We start from the raw sequence: 20932 nt of genomic DNA on the forward strand, positions 1-20932 counted from the left end.
CTCCCAAACCTGTCATTTATACTGAAGGCCAAATCACCATAAATGCCTCTAAAGAACAACTAAGTAGCGTTCAGTCTGACACACTAATGCTCGTGAAGTATACCTTCAGGGAGCAGACCTGTTATTACCTCTTTAAGCCTTCTTTTTGGAGCTCAAATAATAATTTGTATACATCAGAGTGACACTGTTTTTTCTGGCCAAAGTGTCTCGTCTCAAACACATTTTGTTTTTGGGTTCTTTTCTTACTTGGATTCATGTACGTGTACAGAATAATGATTGTCAACACTGTAACTTTATGTTACTACGTTTTTTTACTTTCGCAATAGATATCCTAAAGATTGGGAAAGATTTTCAGCATAAAGATGACCGTTGATTTCTCAGGTACCTACTATCATTAAGTTGGATAACTGCCCAGCTTAAAGGAGCAGTGTGTAGGATTTAGTGGCATCTAGCGGTGAGGTTGCAGATTGCATCCAACTGAATACCCCTCCGCTCACCCCTCCTCCTCCAAGCGTGTTGGAGAACTACGGTGGCATTGAGGTTCTCTCTAGAGCCAGTGTTTGGTTTGTCTGTTCTGGGCTACTGCAGAAACAAGGCCGTGCAACATGGCCGACTCTGTGAAGAGAACTCAACGAGAAGGGCTCATTCGAAAGTAACGGAAACACAACAATTCTTTGTTTTAGGGGACTAATGAAAACATAGTTATGAATATTATATTCCATTTCTATAAATCTCCCATTAATCCTACACACTGTTCCTTTAAGATCGCCATGGATTTCTGTCAACTGATACAGTATCATCAGATTCAATTTGAAATATCTTAGCCTGCTGCTTCTCAACACAAGGCTGACATGAAGTTAGTTATAGTAATGATCGCCTAAGTCTATCTTTGTGTGCGGCAGTTGTGAATGGAGAATATATTGGTGTTTATTTTCCTTAGCATATTTAAAGTACTGTACTTGTAAGTGTTATCAGTGGCCTGCAATGTTGACATAGGTTATGAACAGGGTCTTTTATTATTGTTACAGTTATATTTATTTTTCTCGCATGTAAAATGGATGAGAGGAGTATGGAGCGAGCAGACGGGAAGCAGGCGGCGTTTACTGTGGGCTCAAAGGATTACAAGGCGACTGTACAGCAAAGGAGCAGAATCAAACTTTGTGGATTAGAAGTCGGAAAACTTCACTGGACTACTGCAAGAAAGACCCACCATCTAAACGGCCTGTGGTGAGATCGCGCGAGTTCTACAGATTACGGAGCAGCTGCGTCTCGCCACGCTTCCACCTGTTATTGATGTTGTTTTTGGCCTTGGGGATTTATTCATCATCGGACTATCTGAGTTGAATTAAGGAGCTTTGGGACTGATGGGACACTGGGTTTGGGGTTATAATTTGTGAACGTTAAACTTCTTTATTGTGTCGGAGTACATGTGTGAGCCTCACGGCTTATTGTTGGCTGTAACTTATGCCGACCAGGTCATCTAGATCTGGAGCCATATCATTATACCTACTGATGCAAAAAATACTCTCTGAGCTGTTTCCTGTTGCTTCCCTCAGCAGGGACTGACGGACTAAGCCACAGACACATCCAGGCAAAGGCTGTCAGGACTTTCAGCTCATTAGAACCACACACACACACACACACACACACACACACACACACACACACACACACACACACACACACACACACACACACACACACACACACACACACACACACACACACACACACACACACACACACACACACACACACACACACACGGCAGGAGGCAGATATCTCACTCCAATATAGCAAGACAGATGGAATGTCACGAGGGTCTATGGTTAACACAGGCACTGACATGCATCTCTAATCGTCACACGTGTCTCAAGTGACTGAGGAAAATTAAAGATGTCCCAGAGGTACTGGATATAGGAAGAGCAACAGTGTGCTGACACGGCAGGTGCTATGTGATCAATGTGTCCTCACAGTTTAAAATATACAGGATCAGGACACAAAAGGAGCTGGGGGAGTAAGTCATAAAGCGACGAACCATCGACTGACCTAGTTTCTGGTAGCCACACTTTTTCTACTGACCAAAAAAACTTGCCTCCATACGCAAAGCAGCCTTTTTGTTGTGAAACTGTTGAGTCACCTTTCTTCACAGTCTTCAGAGTCGCCACCATCATTGCAAGCTAGTCATTAAGAAGCTGCTACTCTAACACATGTGTCGTCTGGCGAGAAGTGGGCTGCATGTCATGGAACAACAATAAGCCAACATCATTCAGCCCACCTCACGCTCCAGACAAATGTGAACGTTACAAAGAGATGGGAGTAAAAATTTACATTTTACCCTCCAACAGCTCATCCAGTGTCCTGTCAATGTAACACAGCAATTACAAGGAGCAGCTTTTGAGATGTGTTCAGACAAAAACAATAAAATCATTTTAATTTGGTTCCTGGAGTAATAATTGCTGTCACTGGGCTCTGCCGTCATCACGGAAAACGCCACAGGTAACACATTTCTTGGCCCATTATGATGACTGAATAATTCACGAGTTGTTCTGCTTCATCTGTGAATGAGTGGGCAATTGTTGTTTTGTATTTAAAAACAGGAGATAATTCCCTAAATAACTGTTGAGGCGAGAAAGTACTGAGAAACTTAGCATGAAAAAAAACATCGGAGCCACGGAAGTGATGCGAATCACTCACCGCACATGTGATAAACACAAAATGTATCATTTCAATGACAATGCCGCAAGCGAGCAAGCAAGGGAACTGTGGCTAAGAGAAAAGAAAGGGCAACATTGTGTTTAAAAAAAAAGGTCCAAACCATATCGGGAGGCAGCAGAGACTGCCTGAGGCAACAGGTTTCCCATCACCCTGGGACTCGAATCGCAGCAACACTATTTAGGACGACGCTTGTGAGAATATAGTGTGTGTTAGCATCTGTGCACGAGTCTTGAGTGGAGGGAGCGGAATATTTTTTGGCAGGTTTGGCAGCCCCCAGTTTCTGTTGTCATTTTAAAGACAAATTGCAGCAGAGATTTTATTTATGTGAAATAGCAAACCGTAAAAACAAAAAAAATACATTTAGAATAACCATTATCAGGCTTATTAAAAGCATTGTTCGCCACAAGGTTTATAGTCCCGCGTGTTTTACCACTGGGAGTTTTCTCTGGTAATAAAGTTCTCACATCCCACAAATCATTTTATGAACAGCGCTGTGGGCTAATAAAAGAAAAAGCTCAACCGTTAGGCTGGTGTGCTGTTGTATTCCATTCATCTCACCATAAGTTAATAAATAACATGCTTCCACTTGACTTCAGACATAAAGCCCTAATTGGTTTTACGTCACCATCTTTAATAAGTTTTTAGTTTACCACCACATCCTGTGAGATTAATAACAATTGTGCGTAATACAAAAGTGCCGGCAATATCCTCACTGAGGTTTCAGCATGGGGCCTTATTTGCAAATGGTTAGTTTCATTGATCAGCTTTTACTGGCAATCACAGATAATTGTTTTTCCCCCTTCCTTATTGTCATGGAGATACATGTGGCAGAGGAGACTACTGTTCCACTTTCAGATGCACCGCTTACTAAACGGTCCTGCAAGAGATTTCAAATGTCTGTCACATGTTGAATCCCACTGGCAAAATGGGAGGAAAACATTTCCTCTCATAAAACTGATGCGCGTCTTGTTTTTCAAGCGTAAGAGAAAGTTTGAAGGCCGATGCTTTTCCTTCATGTTTCACCTCGACTTTATGGATCTCACCGGAAAAAAAGGGAGAAGGCTAAACATGTGTACACGTTTAAATTACAGGATCTACAAACATTCTATAAACTATAATCAAATTGCTATGAACTAAGCGTAATAAATGGAGTAAAATCTACAAGTCAGTCTCTTGTGTGTTAATCCCCAAATCTCTCTTGGTTTCTCCCAGGTACACAGAGCATAAAGACACTGGCCATCCCTCTAGATGAGGACAGTACACATTTGTTTCAATAGATAAATGCTCTGAACAGCACTGGGCTGTGCACCAAACTCATTATTATTCAACAGGTAAGGTTGAATAATGCTCTCCGTTTTGGAGTAATTTAAAACACTTTCATGTGTCACAGTCAGAGCTTTCGGGCGTAGCCTTTTGACATCCCTGCCTGCTGTCATTGCAGTGAAAAACAACTCGAACACTAAGGTTCCTGAAAGAAAAGAAGAAAATATCGTTTGGTTCACGGTTACGGCTACTGGACGGCCCCCTGCGGGTAAATCACAGTATGCACGTTGTGTATTCATCAACCTATTCCAACAAAATAACACGTAACATACACATACTGTACATGCACTCGGAGGTCTAGAGGGTTCTTATATCGTCTCAAACTCACACCAGTCTAGCTACAGTGTGTTTCTCATACATCGTGTGTGAGCCCCCGCAAATAAGAAACACTCATTTTGGCAAACTTTACTCAAACACAATATTAGAGCGAAGAAGCTTTAAGAAAGGAGGCCTGAGAAAAATATAGAACAGGTGTTTGTGATAAGCAAAAATTCGCAAAACCATCGTCAAAAATTCGCAAAACTATAGTCAGAACGGGAACCACGTTCACACCATGTCTGACGAAATGGATGTGGATTCAAACTTCACATTTTCTTCACCCGAATATGTGTAATTTTCTTCACATTGCAACAGACGTGACATTGGAAGGATAGAGGGTAGAGTAGAGGAGGAGGGTTATGATAAGTAGTAAGCATGTGTTGAAAGAGATGGCAGGAAATGAGAATAGATTAATGAAAATTTGAGTCATTACCAAGAAAGTAAAAAAGCTGCAGGAGAGGACTAATGGATGTAGAGGGAGTGAAAACAGCAGGAGATGAATTGAGGAAGGTGAAGAGGAGGAGGTGGTACAAGTGCTAGTAGGGCAGTAGAAAGAGCTTTAACCTTTGTAAATATTGACAGAGATCTGCTCGCTGAGAAATGTTGCGCAATCACAACAAAAGCCAGCCGAGTAGGAGTCATGGACACGCTGTCTGACTTTGCCCCCGACGGGTCGTGTTTTAAATGAGCGAGTTCTAAAGGCAGTGAACACCAGAGGGTTGCAGGGAACTGACTAAAGTACAACATGACACCGCATCAGCACTAAGCTCTACTAGCTATTGAAACCTCTCTCTCTCTCTCTCTCTCTCTCATTTTTATTTCTAAACTCACCCACACATTTCTTTTCTCCCAAATCAGCATTCCTCCATTCTACTTCCTCCATTCTCACTAACTGCCATCTAACCCCCCCCCCCCCCCCCCCCCCCCACACACACACACACACATCTGAACTGCTCTTGATTTTCTTCCAATCTTGTACTTTAGCTTACTGCTTGTTGTCAACAGACAATTCCACCCTTGGGCCATCACAAGCACTATTCTGACAAGATAAGCGTTACCATGTAACTTGAATGCTGGCCATTACAACTGGATGGGAGTGACACAAATATATTAAAATAATGTTCATGCCCCCCCCCCCCCATATGTGCTACCAAGTATGACAACATACTGCTGTAAATGGCTGTATCCAAATGTTTTCGCCGTCTTCCGTCACAGCACGCAGAACACAAACTGTGGGGAGCTGATGAAATTGAAAAACAGAGCAGAAAGAGAGCACTTCACATACAAATGAAGACGATGGAGATTTGCCTTCAGGTTAAGCTCTCCATAAGCTTTCCAAGGGAGACCGAGCAGTGAGATTCCCCAACTTTTTAAAAAATGGGAACCACCAGCCCCACCTGCCACACCGAACGTCTTGGGTCAACCGAGACTACCCAACCATATCCAGAACCCCAGGATCAATCTTTTCCACCAGTGCCACTCTGGAGCTTCTTTACTACCTGAATCATCCCCTCTACAGAGGGCAGGTGGGTTGCCTTTGGGGTTTTCTCAAAAATATCAAAATTAAAAAAAGAGAGCCCAAAATATATAAAGCTGCAGATCAGCTACGACTACACTTATTGCAGTAGCATCAACAGCATTAGAAGCCGGGCCCTGAGGCCGAATGCATAATTAAGGGAAACCCAACCCTAGCCATGAAAATGAACAAACTATAACAAAATCAATAAGAAGTCTCCTTCCCCAAATCCACTGATTGAATTAATGTTAACTGAATAAATGTAATTTCCATCTACTTGCATCACAACAAGCTCTCAGTGGCAGTGTGATTGTTTTCGTACGTGTTTGTGTGTGAGGGAGATGTAATTGAGAGATAAAGACACAATGTGTGTCTTGTGTTGCGTTGCGTTCAAAGTCTCTGTGTGTGTGTGTGTGTTGCTTATTGCCGACATATTCAGGGGACGGATTGGCTGCGATAGGAACGCAAACCCGCTGACTGATCTTATTCGATTTTGGTTTCACTTAATCACTCATGACTGCAAGGTGGGAAATTGTTATACTTCGCAAGGTGAACAGCCAGGTCTCGAATAAAAACAAATGGACCAATATTTTTTAATTCATATTAAATAAACAAACAACCAAAAACCATAAACTGGTGGTGGAGGGAGGAACCTGCAATGTTGGCCACAGGTTAAAGGCTTAGTATCTGTAGTGGCGAGATCAAGTGTGTATTCAGTGTATTCATGTTCTACAAGAACATTGCTGCTTAACGCAGAATTAACTGAAGTAAAATATGTCCCAGAAATGTTAATATAAATAAACTACTTGCACAAACTTCTCTTATGCCCCCCGAATCAAAGTCTTTTACATGTACTGCGCAGCCACCAGTGACTCATTGCCACCAACTAAGGAGCACCTATGAGCAAGCAGCCACGTTCATGACTCACCTAGCCATTCATGCATATGCATGCATGAAATATTTATCTTTTATTGTTACATTTATATTTATGAATAAAGGATTTTGACAACATCATCAAATGTATCATAAAATCAAATATTTGTCATCATTTCTTCTTTTTTTTAAAGAAACCAAAGAGCATATTTTTCCATATTCACGTGTTTAAATTATATATTCAACAACAAATCTGCAAAGATCTAACCCAAATTCGTTGGTGTGAGAACAATCCTAAAATATTTCTGTTTCTGAATATTCATCACAGAGAGAGAAGTTTGTGTTGATGTCAATTTTAAATGTCTGCATGTAGTGATTGGCAGGGTAATATTTATGGGTCATTTTGAGGTACTTCCTCAACCTTATTCAAAATGAGAAACACTTTCTTTCTACCGGGGAGTCAGCTGGGATTATCTCTACCTTCTTATGTTCAAGGAAAAATGAAGCAGTAAAAAAAATCTGATGCAAGATTTCTTAAAAACAATCATTACAGGCTCCAGATGGGAAAGGACCTGGTGTGTGTGCAATGTATCACTAGAGACATGTCATATGAATGAGTGGGGTCGCTGCCCCCAGTACGTTACAACGGAACCATCCTCCATGACGTGCAGCGGTTCGTAGCCCAGTCCCTGGTGCAATATTACAAATAATACTAAAAGTAAGACATGACCCACCCTGCTCTGACTCCGATCAGCTCGCCCTGATATTCTTACTCTAACCAATGCAACCAACGAAGGCAACGAGAGCTAGCCAATCAGAGGCAGAGTAGGGCAGGTCATACCTTTGCCAGTAGGACGAGTTACGGTATATTGCATCCCAGGTGGCCACTAGTCCGAATCCAGTCTCGCATTAGTTTACAGCTCTTTAGGGCTGCTACAACAAGCTAACTGTTGCATTGGCTAATGCAAGTAGCTTGCTACCGTTCGATACACAAAGGGAAACAGAAATCTGAAAAAAGTAAATTTGGGCTTTGTTGAAAACGCCTAAATGGAATGCATCTGTTCAGTGTTTAAAACATAATATTCTTTCTAATATGCTAGTCTTATCTATTGATTTACTTTCAGTTTGTCACACTCAATTATGTATATACAGTGCCAAAGAACTCAAGATATTTGTAAATCATCATTGGACCAATGCAGTGTCGATATTGCCCTGTAACCCAGCAGGTGCTGCTGTTGGAGAATTTTAATCTGAATTTCAATAACATTGTTATTTTCCAAAGAAGAGAGAAAAAACATTTTATAAATGATGTTGAGATTCGGTAATGGTTTGAGTCAACCAATTTCTCTTTTGTATATTTTGATCTCCGTCTTCCCTCTCAAAAATATAGGAGCAGCAACCGCCTCTGTCTCTGTGGACCTGTATCGAAATGATTTAAATATATATATATAAATTAAACATACAAATAAACTCACCTTTTCTGTGATGATTCGATCCACACACTGCTTTCCAGTTAAAGGCAGGTTGCATTTGTCCAATATCTTGTGTTTTCCTCCCTGAAAGACAAAGGGTCGTACTTAATTAGAAGTCAGCCACCTTTATTCCGAGTTAACACTTCCAGGGATGCAGCTAATTATGTACACTCATCCTATCCCCAAAGGATATACAGCACATCGATCAAGATGGCTGCCTTGGTGTGTTGGTGCGCATTGTTTTGTATTCAGACAATTTCTTACCGTTACACACTGTGGTGGTGGGCGTGGGTGGCTCAGCTGTGGAGGGGGCGGAGTGTGGGAGTGGTTCGGGGAACGGTGCCGGTAAGGGACTTAATTAGGCGCAGCTGGAAGGGATCCTGATTGTCTCACTCACGGCTGTATTTAATCCCACAGTAGAGACTGAGGCGGGGGACGGACCGGACGGAAAGCTCCTGCGGCGTGTGCTCGGAGGCGAGGCAGGAGAGCACCCGGCCAGGCCCGTTAGGGTTTAAAACAATAAAGAACCATTGAAACCGTCATTCCACCGTGTGCTGGCGTCATTGTGCTCCCCAGACCCACCGGGTAGCAGAGAACCTGCTACACACACCCTTGCACATCTTTTCTCCTTTAATATCCACATGACACTTTAACAATATACCGGTACTTGATTTAACAGACTCTTGTTTGTTTTTGTCATATTTTATTGTAAATTTTCTATTTTTAAATGGCGTCATATTATTGCATGTATGTTGCGTGTTTTACTCTTACGCACGAAATCACCTCGCCAACATCCTTGTATGTGCAACGTACTTGGCAATGAACAGATTCATATGAGGCTGTCTCAGTTTCCACAACAGTCTCCTTGAAGAAAAGGCACTCATCAAAATGCCTCCGACGCTTCCTGAGAAGCACTACATCATACATCCCCCCCTCCCTCCTCCCCATAATGAATGAGAGCAGACTTCAGGGCAGTCAATTTATGCTCACCTGCTGCACCATCTGGAATAAAGCTGGGCGCCAGACAGGCTCCCATTAGCAAAAAAACAGCATGCTACTCTGAATGCAGAATGTTACGTTGAACTTGCATCATAGCGGTTCGGACTTTCGAAAAAGTAGTGCCTACTGCTTTTGTCAAAGACCCTGTGGGGTTACTCATCCCTTCCTACAGAACGAATCAGCTGTTCCCAATACGCAGAGTCTAATTCTAGACTTCTATTCAAATTAGCCGAAGACAAACCAACAGGTAATGGTTTGTGTGCAAAATGTCATCAGGATGAGCTGGCGCTCTCTGTTCAAGAGGCATTAAGCAATCCATGAACGGAATTATCTCTAATCAGTCATAACACTCATAACCGTAGGAAGCAGAGACAAGGTGCGCTGGTGGGTTGTACCAACATGGGAGAAGAAAATTGCAAATTTAATTGGACCTGGACCCTTGGGGAAGGAAATGAGTCTTTTCGGGTAATTTGTAAAGGCAACACTTGTTAGAACAAGCATGGTAAAAGCTCAGTCACTCTCACACACACACACACCTTAGCCGAGTGCTCCATTGTGACCACCACCTTGGTTCCAGCGCTCGCCACCAAATCCATGGCTCCTCCCATTCCCTTCACCATCTTGCCCTAAGAATGGAAGATAAAAGAGGATTACGGTTTCAGCTTCATTTCTTTTGAGGACAAAACAACATAAACACTTTACAATACAACACACTGGAATCATAAACAGCCAATAACCATGGCCTTAAACATTACCATGACATTAAATGAACAAAAAATAGAACAATAAACAAAGGCATTCATTTTCGAAGTGTGGAAAGAAATGAAAGCAATACATTTTCTCCTTCAGTGCCCAGTTTCAAGTACGTAGATAGCTCTCCCCAAAACAACTCCCCCTCCATCAAAAATACATAAAAATACAAAGCCGATATGTGGCTCTGTGCCTTCAAAGCGTGAATATCTTCTAATGCTCTGTGCCTGGTAAAAAATAATTTCATCCCTGCACTAGTAAGACCCCGAAAAACTTCACAGACTGAGACAGAGTAGAAAGAGTTCAGAATGGATCTTCAGCATCGAACTATGAAGCAAGGAATCTCCGTAGGTGTGCATCTCCTTCGCACATCTCGAGAAACAATGATCTACTTCACGGTTGGCGGATGTATTGCTGTTCACGTTCAATATTAATATGTTTTGATGAACAAGCAATAGCCCTCTGTATGGCAGTGGGGGTGGGGCTTAAGGCCTCTGCGGCCTTTACAGGCTGAGGCTTATTGACTGCAGTTCACGTTTACTGCTGGATGCTGGACATACGACTGAAGAAAGTAGCTCCAATGAAAACTGTCCCAACGTGCTCTGTGAATTATACTGAGTGGCGGTGAGGCAGTCACTGGAAATACTTTATTTAGTTTTTTTTTTAATGCAGTGATCACCACAAACTATACTAGAAAGGTGCACTCAGTAGACTGCAGATCTCCGCCAGGTGCGTCTGCAACGAGCACTGCTGTAATGATGCAAATATATCAGACAATAGTGAGTGATGAGGCAGCAGTCAGCATTCAATCAATGGCACAATGGCAGTGTCCAACAGGCAATAAAAGGTGTTTTGAGAAAGTGTGAATCACTCCAACCACGAGAGGTCTTTGGGCATGCAGCGATAAACGAGCCTCCAAAATATGCAGTTTGGTGCATCACTATGTAAGACTAGCTGTGGACGGACACAAAAGACACACAAATTCACTCACACAAGCACTCATTCACTCATGACCGATCTCATTATCTCCTGGCAGAGTAAACAATAACATTCACCGTCTTTGTATTGGGACACCGGCAGAAATGTCTGAAATGACCGATATCTGAAAACCTGAACAAATTAAAGCAAAGCCATCTGCATGAATAGACACCACCGGCGGTGAGTTTTGTAATTGGGTGAACCAAACCTTTACTTGTAGGAGCAATGTGATCAAAGGTCATGGTTCTTGGTACAATTTGATCAGCGGCATCTTGAGCGTGTACTTAATGGTCAAAGGTATTAATGGTCGCACTCAGATGCAGCAGCAACAGGACTCCAGTATTGGGCGTTTTTAATTAAAGGTGTTCACAGCAGCATTTTTTATTTTATTTTAGACTGGGAGTAATTCTTCACCACGGTTTCTTGCACAGATCACAATCGGAACGATCAACAAATATCCAGAGACCACCATCTCATTTTTAGGCAGAAAAAAATGAAGAAATGCGAACAAAGCAATGAGCAAGCAGCAAAGGATCTGCATTGAAGCAACCTTCAGGAGGCATCCTTTTCAAGACAACAGACATGTTCCCTTTTTCCCTTTTTGAGAGGGAAGACTCATTTCACACCTGATGCAAACAGTCAATCAAATATAAAATATTAGTAAGGAAATACAATGTATATCAAATATATGCAACAATAGTAAATCAAGGCTACATATATGACATGTAAAAAGTACAAAGGGGTACTTAAAGATGATGATGGTATATACAGGAACATACCAGTAAAAAATGTACCCCCATAATAAAGTCTTACTAAATGTACTGACACACTCACAATATACCACTCCTGTTGCAAATGCACATAAGGACATGCATTAAGCATGTACACGATGCAGAACCCAGATAACACAATACTCAAGTTAAAGCTCTCCTAAGATGACGCTTATTATAACATGCGAGAGCGAAGACGTTGACAGATTGAGTCCCACTCAGCACAACAAGGCTTTCTCAGTGAGCCATCGATGGCATACAACTATAAGGCTATTAATAGATAAAAGGCTGACACAGCATTTTACAAGAGTAAAGCATGGAAGGCGATGAAAGTGCAATAAAATGCTTCCTTACTGTGAATTCCTGTGCACACAACATCTATCCACGAAATGCGGGGCAACAGGCGATTCAGAGTCTGGTCTTCTTTTTCAAAGTGGCCGCTGCATGCAGAAGTGCCTACACACTGTACTCTGAGAGGGAACATTCAGAAAACTAACAGTGTGTTGCCTTTTCATCCGTTATCAGTCAAAGTGGTTTCAGTCCTACCTTTCAGGCAGAACTGAATATGTGTCACTGGGAAGATACAAGTCCAGACTGCTCCCTGTCTCCTGTGGTGTTCCGCAAGGGTCGGTCCTCGGCCCCATCCTCTTCATTATTTATATGCTCCCCCTCGGTCGTGTCATCAGCAGACATAGGATGTCTTTCCACTGTTATGCTGATGATACACAGCTCTACATCAAAACTGCCCCAAGCCCCTCTGCAGCCATGTCACGTCTCACCTCCTGTCTTGGGGAGATAAAGGCGTGGATGAGCAACAACTTTCTCCAGTTAAACAGTAGCAAAACCGAAGCCCTCCTTGTTGGCACTCCACACCAGGTTCAGTCATCCTCCATAACTCATCTCACCTTCGACGGTCAGGTCATCCCCCTCGCCTCCACAGTCACTAATCTGGGAGTTAAGTTTGACCCACACCTGTCCTTTAATGACCATATAAAACACCTGTGCAAAACCTCGTTTTATCATCTCAAAAACATCTCCAAACTCCGCCCCACTTTAACCCTGTCAGATGCAGAGAAGCTCGTCCACGCCTTTATATCCTCAAGACTGGACTATTGCAACGCACTATTCACTGGGATCACTGCCAAGAACATCCAGAAGCTGCAATACATCCAAAACAGCGCTGCCAGGATCCTGATGAGAGTCCGGAAGTATGAGCACATAACACCCATTCTGCACTCCCTACACTGGCTCCCTGTCTCATTCCGGATTGATTACAAAGTCCTACTACTCACACATAAATGCATAAATGGACATGCACCTCCCTACCTACAAGATCTCATCACTCCCCAAATCTCCACCCGCACCCTCAGATCATTAAGCAGCTCGCTTCTCCGGGTCCCCAGCACCAAGCTCCGCACCATGGGCGACCGGGCCTTTGGCTCGGCAGCTCCACGCCTATGAAACAGTCTCCCCGACCACCTAAGGGCAACACAGACACTGGTCTCTTTTAAGACTGGCCTAAAAACCTTTTTATTCAGGAAAGCCTTTCTGACCTAAGTCACTGTCAGTTATTTATTTTGTGTTTCCGTTCATTCACTGGTTTTTATTTTATTATAGTTTTAACTATGCTTTTTACCATGTTTTACTATGTACTGGCTCTGTGGCACTCTGAGATTTAAAAAAAAAAATGAAAAGTGCGTTACAAATAAAATACATTATTATTAAAAGGATTGACTAAAAAGCAAACTGCTTTTATTGGATTGGTGTTCCAAAATATGAGCGCAAAAAGCACCAAGGGACACATACCGGTACTTTGACTAGCGCTGTGTTAATCGTGGTAGGCTCATGGGGGCTTTGCTTGTATGTTTTTAGTTTGTTACCATGACAACAGAATATGATTTCCTCATTTGTTTAGCAAGTGTTCACCGTGACAGCGGCAGAAACAACAAGGAAAGTGACCCCCTTCACAATCCAAAAGTTCCTACTTTACCAACGGGCTTCATTTCTCTCGCTCACAAATTCTGTGAGGATCTCCTCAGTCCGACACAAGCGGCTCTTTATATAATAACATAGCGACGGACCGTCACAAGCCTTCGTTACCCAGACAACTAATGACAAGAATCACAGGGGGGGGGGGGGGGGGGGACAACGGACGACGCGTACAAAGGAACTGGAATACATAACATTTTACAGTGTGCGACCGGTGAACACAGCGGTAATCTACACCGGTCACGCACATGGGAACGTGACACTGAGAGCTTTGTGTGTCACTGATGACAAACTGGCAACCAATCCAGGGAAATCTGTTTATGATACAGCAGGAAAACATGTGACGTTGCAAGTGAAATATTCTTAAGCAGCTCCTTCATTAAAGCTGGCATCAGGCCCTATCATGAGCACAGAGTACATTTTAATAGTGCAGTAGCTCGAGCGATCGTAGCACTTAAGCTGCAGTTATACTGAGCCTCCGGAGTTTTGGAATATATTTCTGATGTAGCGCATGTTTCTCCGTTAAAGGTCCACGACTATCATACTGAATTCTACTTATGTTTAATTGTATTGCTTTGGTCAATTTGAATATGTTCACTTTTGCTTCATTTACTGCTCAGATTTGAAGGTGCAAGTGAAAACTAAAGTACCACTGTTCAGGCAGCCCAAATCAATAAAAATCTAATTTTAAAAACAATGTGTGGCTGACTGTTAGAAATGTGTGAGGAGGTACTCACAGAAGATACCCACGTCTACATTTAGGACAGCTTCATAAAGCTCCAGCACCTAAATGATATAACAGCAGCACACCAAAGCCAAAATGCCATCCTATATTCTAATGCCGCTTTCTCTCCATCAATCGTTTTTTCCAGATGTTTCGGACTGATTGGCGATGTAAATGCATTTCAAAGCCCTCGACTGGAAAATATTCATCTGCAGTTTGCATATTTGAAGCAATCAAAATCAACATAATCGCGCTAAGCTTACTGCATCCACCACTCCTACGTAAATCATTTCCAATTTCACACCGTGTACCCATCCTTAGGTAGTGAATAATTTTCATTATCCTAGAAGGTGGGAAATGTAATTCTCCTCATCAATCCTTTTGAAAAGATGGGCGATAATGGAGATTGAATGTGGAGGTGAGGACAGAGCGGTATTTCTGTCTGTGCTGCTGCATCATTTTGCTGTTCGAACTGTCCATCACTAGAATGGCCCAAAGAAGATAAGATTTTATTCTCAAGGTCTCTGCATGTAAACATCTGCTTAGAGGAGACGCATCTATGAAACGATTCGCTGGCTGAGCAACCTTGCAAGTACACTTAAGTCAAGCAGAAGGCAGATGGCATTCCTTGGTTGAGCCCTTCGGCGATGTGAACAGTCTTTTTAATGGGTTTGTGACCTTAGTAATCACTGAGGACTGTGGCCACTGTGGCGTTAAGACCAATTGACCTAGTGAAACGTCAAGCAATAATGTCTGCCAGCCATTACACTGTAACACTACCAAACAAGCCCTACTCCTCGACCCCCCTCTCTGCACAAAGTCAAAAGAAAAAGGCTATTATATGCTTCATAAAGCAGCATTTGCATCATGCCTATTGCACTGATGTTGGTGGGTTGACCCCCAGCAGCTGGAGCAGAAAAGATGGATGTGTGTCATAAGAAAACTAACTTACTGGGATCATCCAGTTGGCCAGGTCTCCATGTTTGGACACCTGCATGGCTCCCAGCATTGTCAGGTTGATGTGACCGCTAAAGAGAATGACACAAAAGAAGAAGACAGCTGTCAACTTCAGAATCAGTTCTGAGCTCATCAACTCACTCACCAAGTCCACTCATCAGAAAAGGCATACAGTTCCGCCAGTTTACTTGTGACAAGACACACAATACAAAGACAAATATCTGATAATTGATGGTAGTATAGATTCTCACAACAACAAACAAATGTCTTCACAATATAAAACATCTTTCCATCTCTGCTGTTTTCTTTATAGCAGAACGTGTCGTAAGTAAAAAGCTGGTGAGACGGTTTTCTTCTCATCTCTCTTTAAACTCCTGTATCTTCTTAGCACCTTTCCTTCCTTTCCTCCTGAATAATGAGTTCTCCTACCTGCCTTTTAAGTAAGTGGGAGCATTGTCAGGATGCTTGCAGTTGCATAGATGTAAAGCAGGATTCATGGCACTGCTGCCCACAGTAACCTCCTTAATGTTCCTCCATTACACATGATGACACATAGCAGGTGTGAAGTCATAGACGAGCACATAGATGCGAAGAAGTGATCAAGGTTTGTGATGAAGAAGTACAAGTCATCCGAGTACGAGAAGAAGCTGGACTAGTATTTGAGGCCACTCAGCTCACAATCCATCATATGTTGTGTTCTTCTCCCTCAGTGACTCTGGCCTCTTTAAAGGTGTTCGCACAACAGCGAGCGTGCACACACACACACACACACACACACACACACGGTTCGGCTCGCTCCCTGCCAGTGTGACTAGACAGCTCTATTTATGAGCACTATTGGATTTCCACTGGGTGGTGGACAAACAGAACTGATGCTGCAAGGTGTGCGGGTGGGAAATTTCAGACAGCTGGCAAATCAATAAAAACCAGGGACCTTGGGAATATATGGCTGCTGTCTAGTTGTACTGGTGACATATCCTTATCCAGAGTGGTAACGGAGCTATTTCTTAATATGTAATGTTGCAAATCGTGGCTAGCTCAATCCCAATGGTGAGAGCTGGCTTATGGTGCAGGCGATAACACTACGGAATTAAGGAAATATTTGCTGAGAAAAAAAAAAAAGAAAAGTGTTTTGTTTTTTTCTGCATAAATTGCACCACAAGTTCATAGAAGTGACCGGTAGTGTTATGATTTAATTTTTTTTAGAGATCAATACGCTGTGTATATGTAAATTCTGAAATGTCAGGCATATCCGAGTTTGAGTTTGTGAAAACGTTTTCAAAGCTTCAGTGTTGTGGCCTTACCCTCGGATCATGGCAAATGACTCATCACTGGAGAAATAGGCGGCTCCCGGGAGCACCGTGACAGTCTCCTTCCCTGCGGAACAGACAGCTGACATGTTTAATTCATGGGGATGCAGCAGTTGCAATTTTCTTTTAAAAATCTCACCTGCCGCTTCCGATTTTCTTTCTAAGAACTACGATTGACAGCAAGGCTCTTTTCACCACCATCCCGAAAAAGTATTTCAATCTTCCCGAAGTCAGTGTAACCTGTCAAACATTCTAAATTGTATCCTTTAGCTTTGTTATTGCCATCTATGGTTCACAATTCAAATAAGACGATACATCTTGCATTTTTATTAAATATTTACTTTGTTCAAATGTATTTAGTTTTTGTGGCATTAATAGTTTTAATGATCTATTTTAAGCTGCTTAGAGCTAGTGCTAGGAAGTTAAACAGGTTCCCTCTCTAACATCTATTTTATCTTGCCGATAACATCATCTTCAAACAACTGTATTTACTCAAGGTTCTTGGCAAAAATTTTATTTGACAAAATTACATTTGGACACATCATATTATAATTGACCTGCAACCAATACAATATTTTATTGAATAGAGCTTGAATGCATCATAATGCAAGTCACCGCAACCTCCGTTATAACGCTTATAAGCAGACTGTGCTGCCCGTGCTGTCGGCAGGCGAGCCGGCCACTGCGATCACTCTGAGGGGTATACATGGAAATAAATAATAATATAATAAGTATCTGGTTATTGTTCCAAATATTTAAAGGTTGTTCCTCCACAGCTTATCTTGGACTTGCAGTGGTGACAGATTAAAAGCTTTATGTCTTCTTCACTCACACATGTTCACATCAACAACATGTTATGGCTGTTGTGGCTGTGACGACACTGTCTGTGCTGATGTGTGCCAACATAAAACTATGATGCGCTGGTGGCGGCGGCGGCACAAGCGTGCAAATGTGACTAGCAAAAATATCGAAAATGTGAGACTGATCGGCCGGTCACCATTCATGATCGCTCAGCAAAATAAACTGTCGCTTTCGATAAGTAGCCGATCAAATCGGTGCATCGCTATGAATCTATTTGGCAAAACGAAAGATTGGGATTTATTTAACATAGCATAGAGGTGTTAACAACATGTCAATATCACTTTAAAAGAGCATCTGGATAAGAAAATCCATTGTACACACACACACACACACGTTCATCAAAGAGTGTGTGTGTGTGTATAATGCAGGAAATCAGTTGTCACCGAAAAAGCTCTTTTAATCAATCCATATCTTAGTTGGATTTTTACATATACATAGATTTATCATTGGGAAGAACTGATTAGAAAAACCCTCACCAGCATTAATCAGGTCTGCATCCACTGCATCCTCAGTGGGGTACGGGCCCTGTGCAGAGAGAAATGAAGATAAACAAGAATGTGTGCACAGGCGAGGCAGCCACATACTCTCACTCGTCACTCAGCCTCACCCGCCATGATCCTTCAAAGGAGAGAAAGACACAATCACATGTTGGTGATTGGATGAGACATTGATTTTCTCTGTGCTCAACAAAAGGAGCAATCCTTTTGGATGGAGAGGGGAGGAGAGCAGAGAGCAGTGTCTCTTTAAAACTGGCACTCATAATCAGAAGAAACTTTGACAAGTAAGGTATTAGCATAGGCGCCTACTTTCTCCTGCGAAAACAACTGAATGGAAAGTTATTCTACAGCAGCAGCAGCCTTTGTTGAAGGCTCTGTCAGCAAAAAATGATCGTGAGACAGAAAAATGAAAGAGAAAGTCAACCTGCCACAATCTGGCAAACCCAGCACATTTTAAATGATAATGCTCAAATGAGTGGCTACAAGCTCAGAGCACAATTCAGTTTTTAAAATGTTCCACACAGGACAGAAAATAAGCTGCTCGTTAGCTTGTTTAGTTCAGATTGGAAGCACTGAAGCCGGAGTGGGAAGAAAGCTCTCTGTAGGTGTCTTACCAGTCCCAAAATTCCATTTTCACTTTGGAGGTTTACGGTGATGTCTGGTTTTATGAAGTTGCTGGCCAGCATGGGGATACCGATTCCGAGGTTGGCTGTTTGGCTCTTTGTTAAAGATGCCAACTATTACATTTGTAGTCATGCATTGTGAAGCAGCTATTACAGAAACATATTCGGCATTGATTTGAAAGCTGCTTTAACAGAAACAACCATACACAGGAGAGCATTCCGTGGACATTTTGGTGTAAGTTTGAAAGATTCCACAGAACTATGAAGTCATAACATTTCCAACATACCAAATATGTGATGCTGAACTATAGGGGAAAATCAGGGATCGATCAGGACCAATCATGTCACAATAACATCTAAATGTTAACTGCTGAGAAAAAAAAGTGCGTAATTTGAAAGTGCAATCAACACAAAGGCAACAATTATTCATTATGTGTGTTGAAAAAAAGAAGCTGTACAGAAAGAAAGAGGTTTTACTTGTTGTAATTAAAGGGAGGAACCTAGAGCACAACGTGATGTGATTTTGGGATTTGCTCGCTGCTCGTATTCTTTTTAAAGGATACCATACATCCCATCCTCAAACTCCAGAGCAGCCCGGCGAATGATCCTTTCCCGAACAATATCCGAGTCCTTCTTCGGTTTGGGCTTGTCTTCTTGGCTTTTCTTTACCGTGCGTTTCTGGAAGCGTACAGGAATATATGAGGATCAGGGAGACGGCATGCTGAGAGGATATTTCTGGCTGAGCATAAAGACACACATGAATAAGAAGAGCTAGTATGTGCGCTTCTGAACAATGGAAATGTGAAATCCTGCTACAATGGCTTCGTCAGAAAGGGGTCGACTCTCCACTTTGCTGTTAAAGGATTAATCATGATTTTCAATAAAGTGACTCTCACATAATTCAGACACGATAGAGAGAGAATGGATATGCATGTTCTGTGTCGGCCTGGTGTTGTACCTCAATCCTTTTTTCGTAGCTGGCTCCCTGGACCACCCTGTGGACGTAGATGCTGGGTATGTGGATGTCCTCTTCGGCAAAGGTCCCGACATCCACCACCTCCTCCACCTCCACAGAGACACAGAGGGATGAACACGACCGTTGAGATTAAAGTTCAGATCAGGAACCCACGCACAGGTGGACGTGCGCTACCAGAAAATGACCTCCATCTACCCAGCTATGAAATTGAACAGGTTAACTGATTGAAGGCCGAGAGTTTCTCTCGTTCTGCTTTTGCGGGGTTATCTCAAAAGCAATTATCTTGACTTTTAGGTTGTTGGGTATTTTTTAAGGCCAAAAAAAAAAAGGTGTTATTTTCAGCAATACAGCAGATTTTTTTAATTTGCTTCGATATCAAATCCTAAATTGAGCTACAAACAACTGACGCACACAGCAGACATTTGCACAGCAAATATGATCTCACTGGTTTAAAATGTCTGCTGCCGTCATGTCTTTCAGGAGGAAGCCATGGTAAATATTTGTGTGAGAGTCTTACAGTCATTCTTTTAGCAACACCAGCGAGTTCACTGAAAGCCGTCTGTGTACTCAAACCCAGCCTGTGCGACTAAAAACAGAAGAGGATCATCAGACACACCGCGGCCCAGGGGACATAGCTTGATCCTGAGAGCAAAGGAGATGGAGAGTGGGGGGATCATGGGGGGAGATTGTTTTGGTGTTGGGAGGATTTTGGTCGAACCAAAAGCACAGTTCAGAAAGAAACATACAATGTTTAGCTACATATCTATATTTTCAGGTCTATTCCACACACACTCCGGCCTCAAGAATCTCTCGCAACATTTACAGCTCAGCTTATTCTTTGGTTCTCAGTGGAGCTGCTACAACCTTGGCCATGTATATTGTCTACATACACCCCATTAACACTTTAATTACTTTTAATATGGCAGCATTTTGTCCGTCAGTAATCGACTAAGCAATATATTCCTGACTCTGAGACAGGAGTGCACCACCTTTCTGTAGAAAGTGTCCAGCAGCAGACGAAGAGTGTACATGAAGGGTTATTTCTGTCCGACAAACAAGACGGGTGGCTATTGATTTAAGCTGAGCTCGGTCAACATGCCTGGGATAGAAATCCCAGAACAAACGCACCTGCGCCCTCCTCCTTAGGTAACATGAGGAACTGCTATAAACTGAGCCTGTACAGCCTCAACTTACAAAGGTGTTCAGGGACAGGCATGTGTGGGCTCCACTCAATCTTGCCGCCCGTTTTTAGCCTGCTCTAGCTCCTAAAAACTCATA

The 20932-nt window shown here is 42.4% G+C and overlaps 1 protein-coding gene across 1 annotated transcript in view; it reads right to left on the minus strand.

Annotated features, from left to right (window-relative positions):
* The window catches only part of oxct1a (3-oxoacid CoA transferase 1a), a 38440-nt gene that overhangs the window by 1989 nt on the left and 15519 nt on the right, over nucleotides 1-20932 (minus strand). Inside the window, exons 8-15 of the mRNA XM_079270836.1 lie at nucleotides 19637-19744; nucleotides 19242-19356; nucleotides 18670-18764; nucleotides 18035-18083; nucleotides 16692-16764; nucleotides 15383-15458; nucleotides 9756-9845; nucleotides 8224-8304 (exon numbers count right to left, since the gene is read on the minus strand). Coding sequence (XP_079126962.1) covers nucleotides 8224-8304; nucleotides 9756-9845; nucleotides 15383-15458; nucleotides 16692-16764; nucleotides 18035-18083; nucleotides 18670-18764; nucleotides 19242-19356; nucleotides 19637-19744 — 687 coding nt within the window. The remainder of the gene's footprint in view (nucleotides 1-8223; nucleotides 8305-9755; nucleotides 9846-15382; nucleotides 15459-16691; nucleotides 16765-18034; nucleotides 18084-18669; nucleotides 18765-19241; nucleotides 19357-19636; nucleotides 19745-20932) is intronic.

Source organism: Melanostigma gelatinosum (genome assembly GCF_949748355.1).
Source record: "Melanostigma gelatinosum genome assembly, chromosome: 6".
NCBI lineage: Eukaryota > Metazoa > Chordata > Actinopteri > Perciformes > Zoarcidae > Melanostigma > Melanostigma gelatinosum.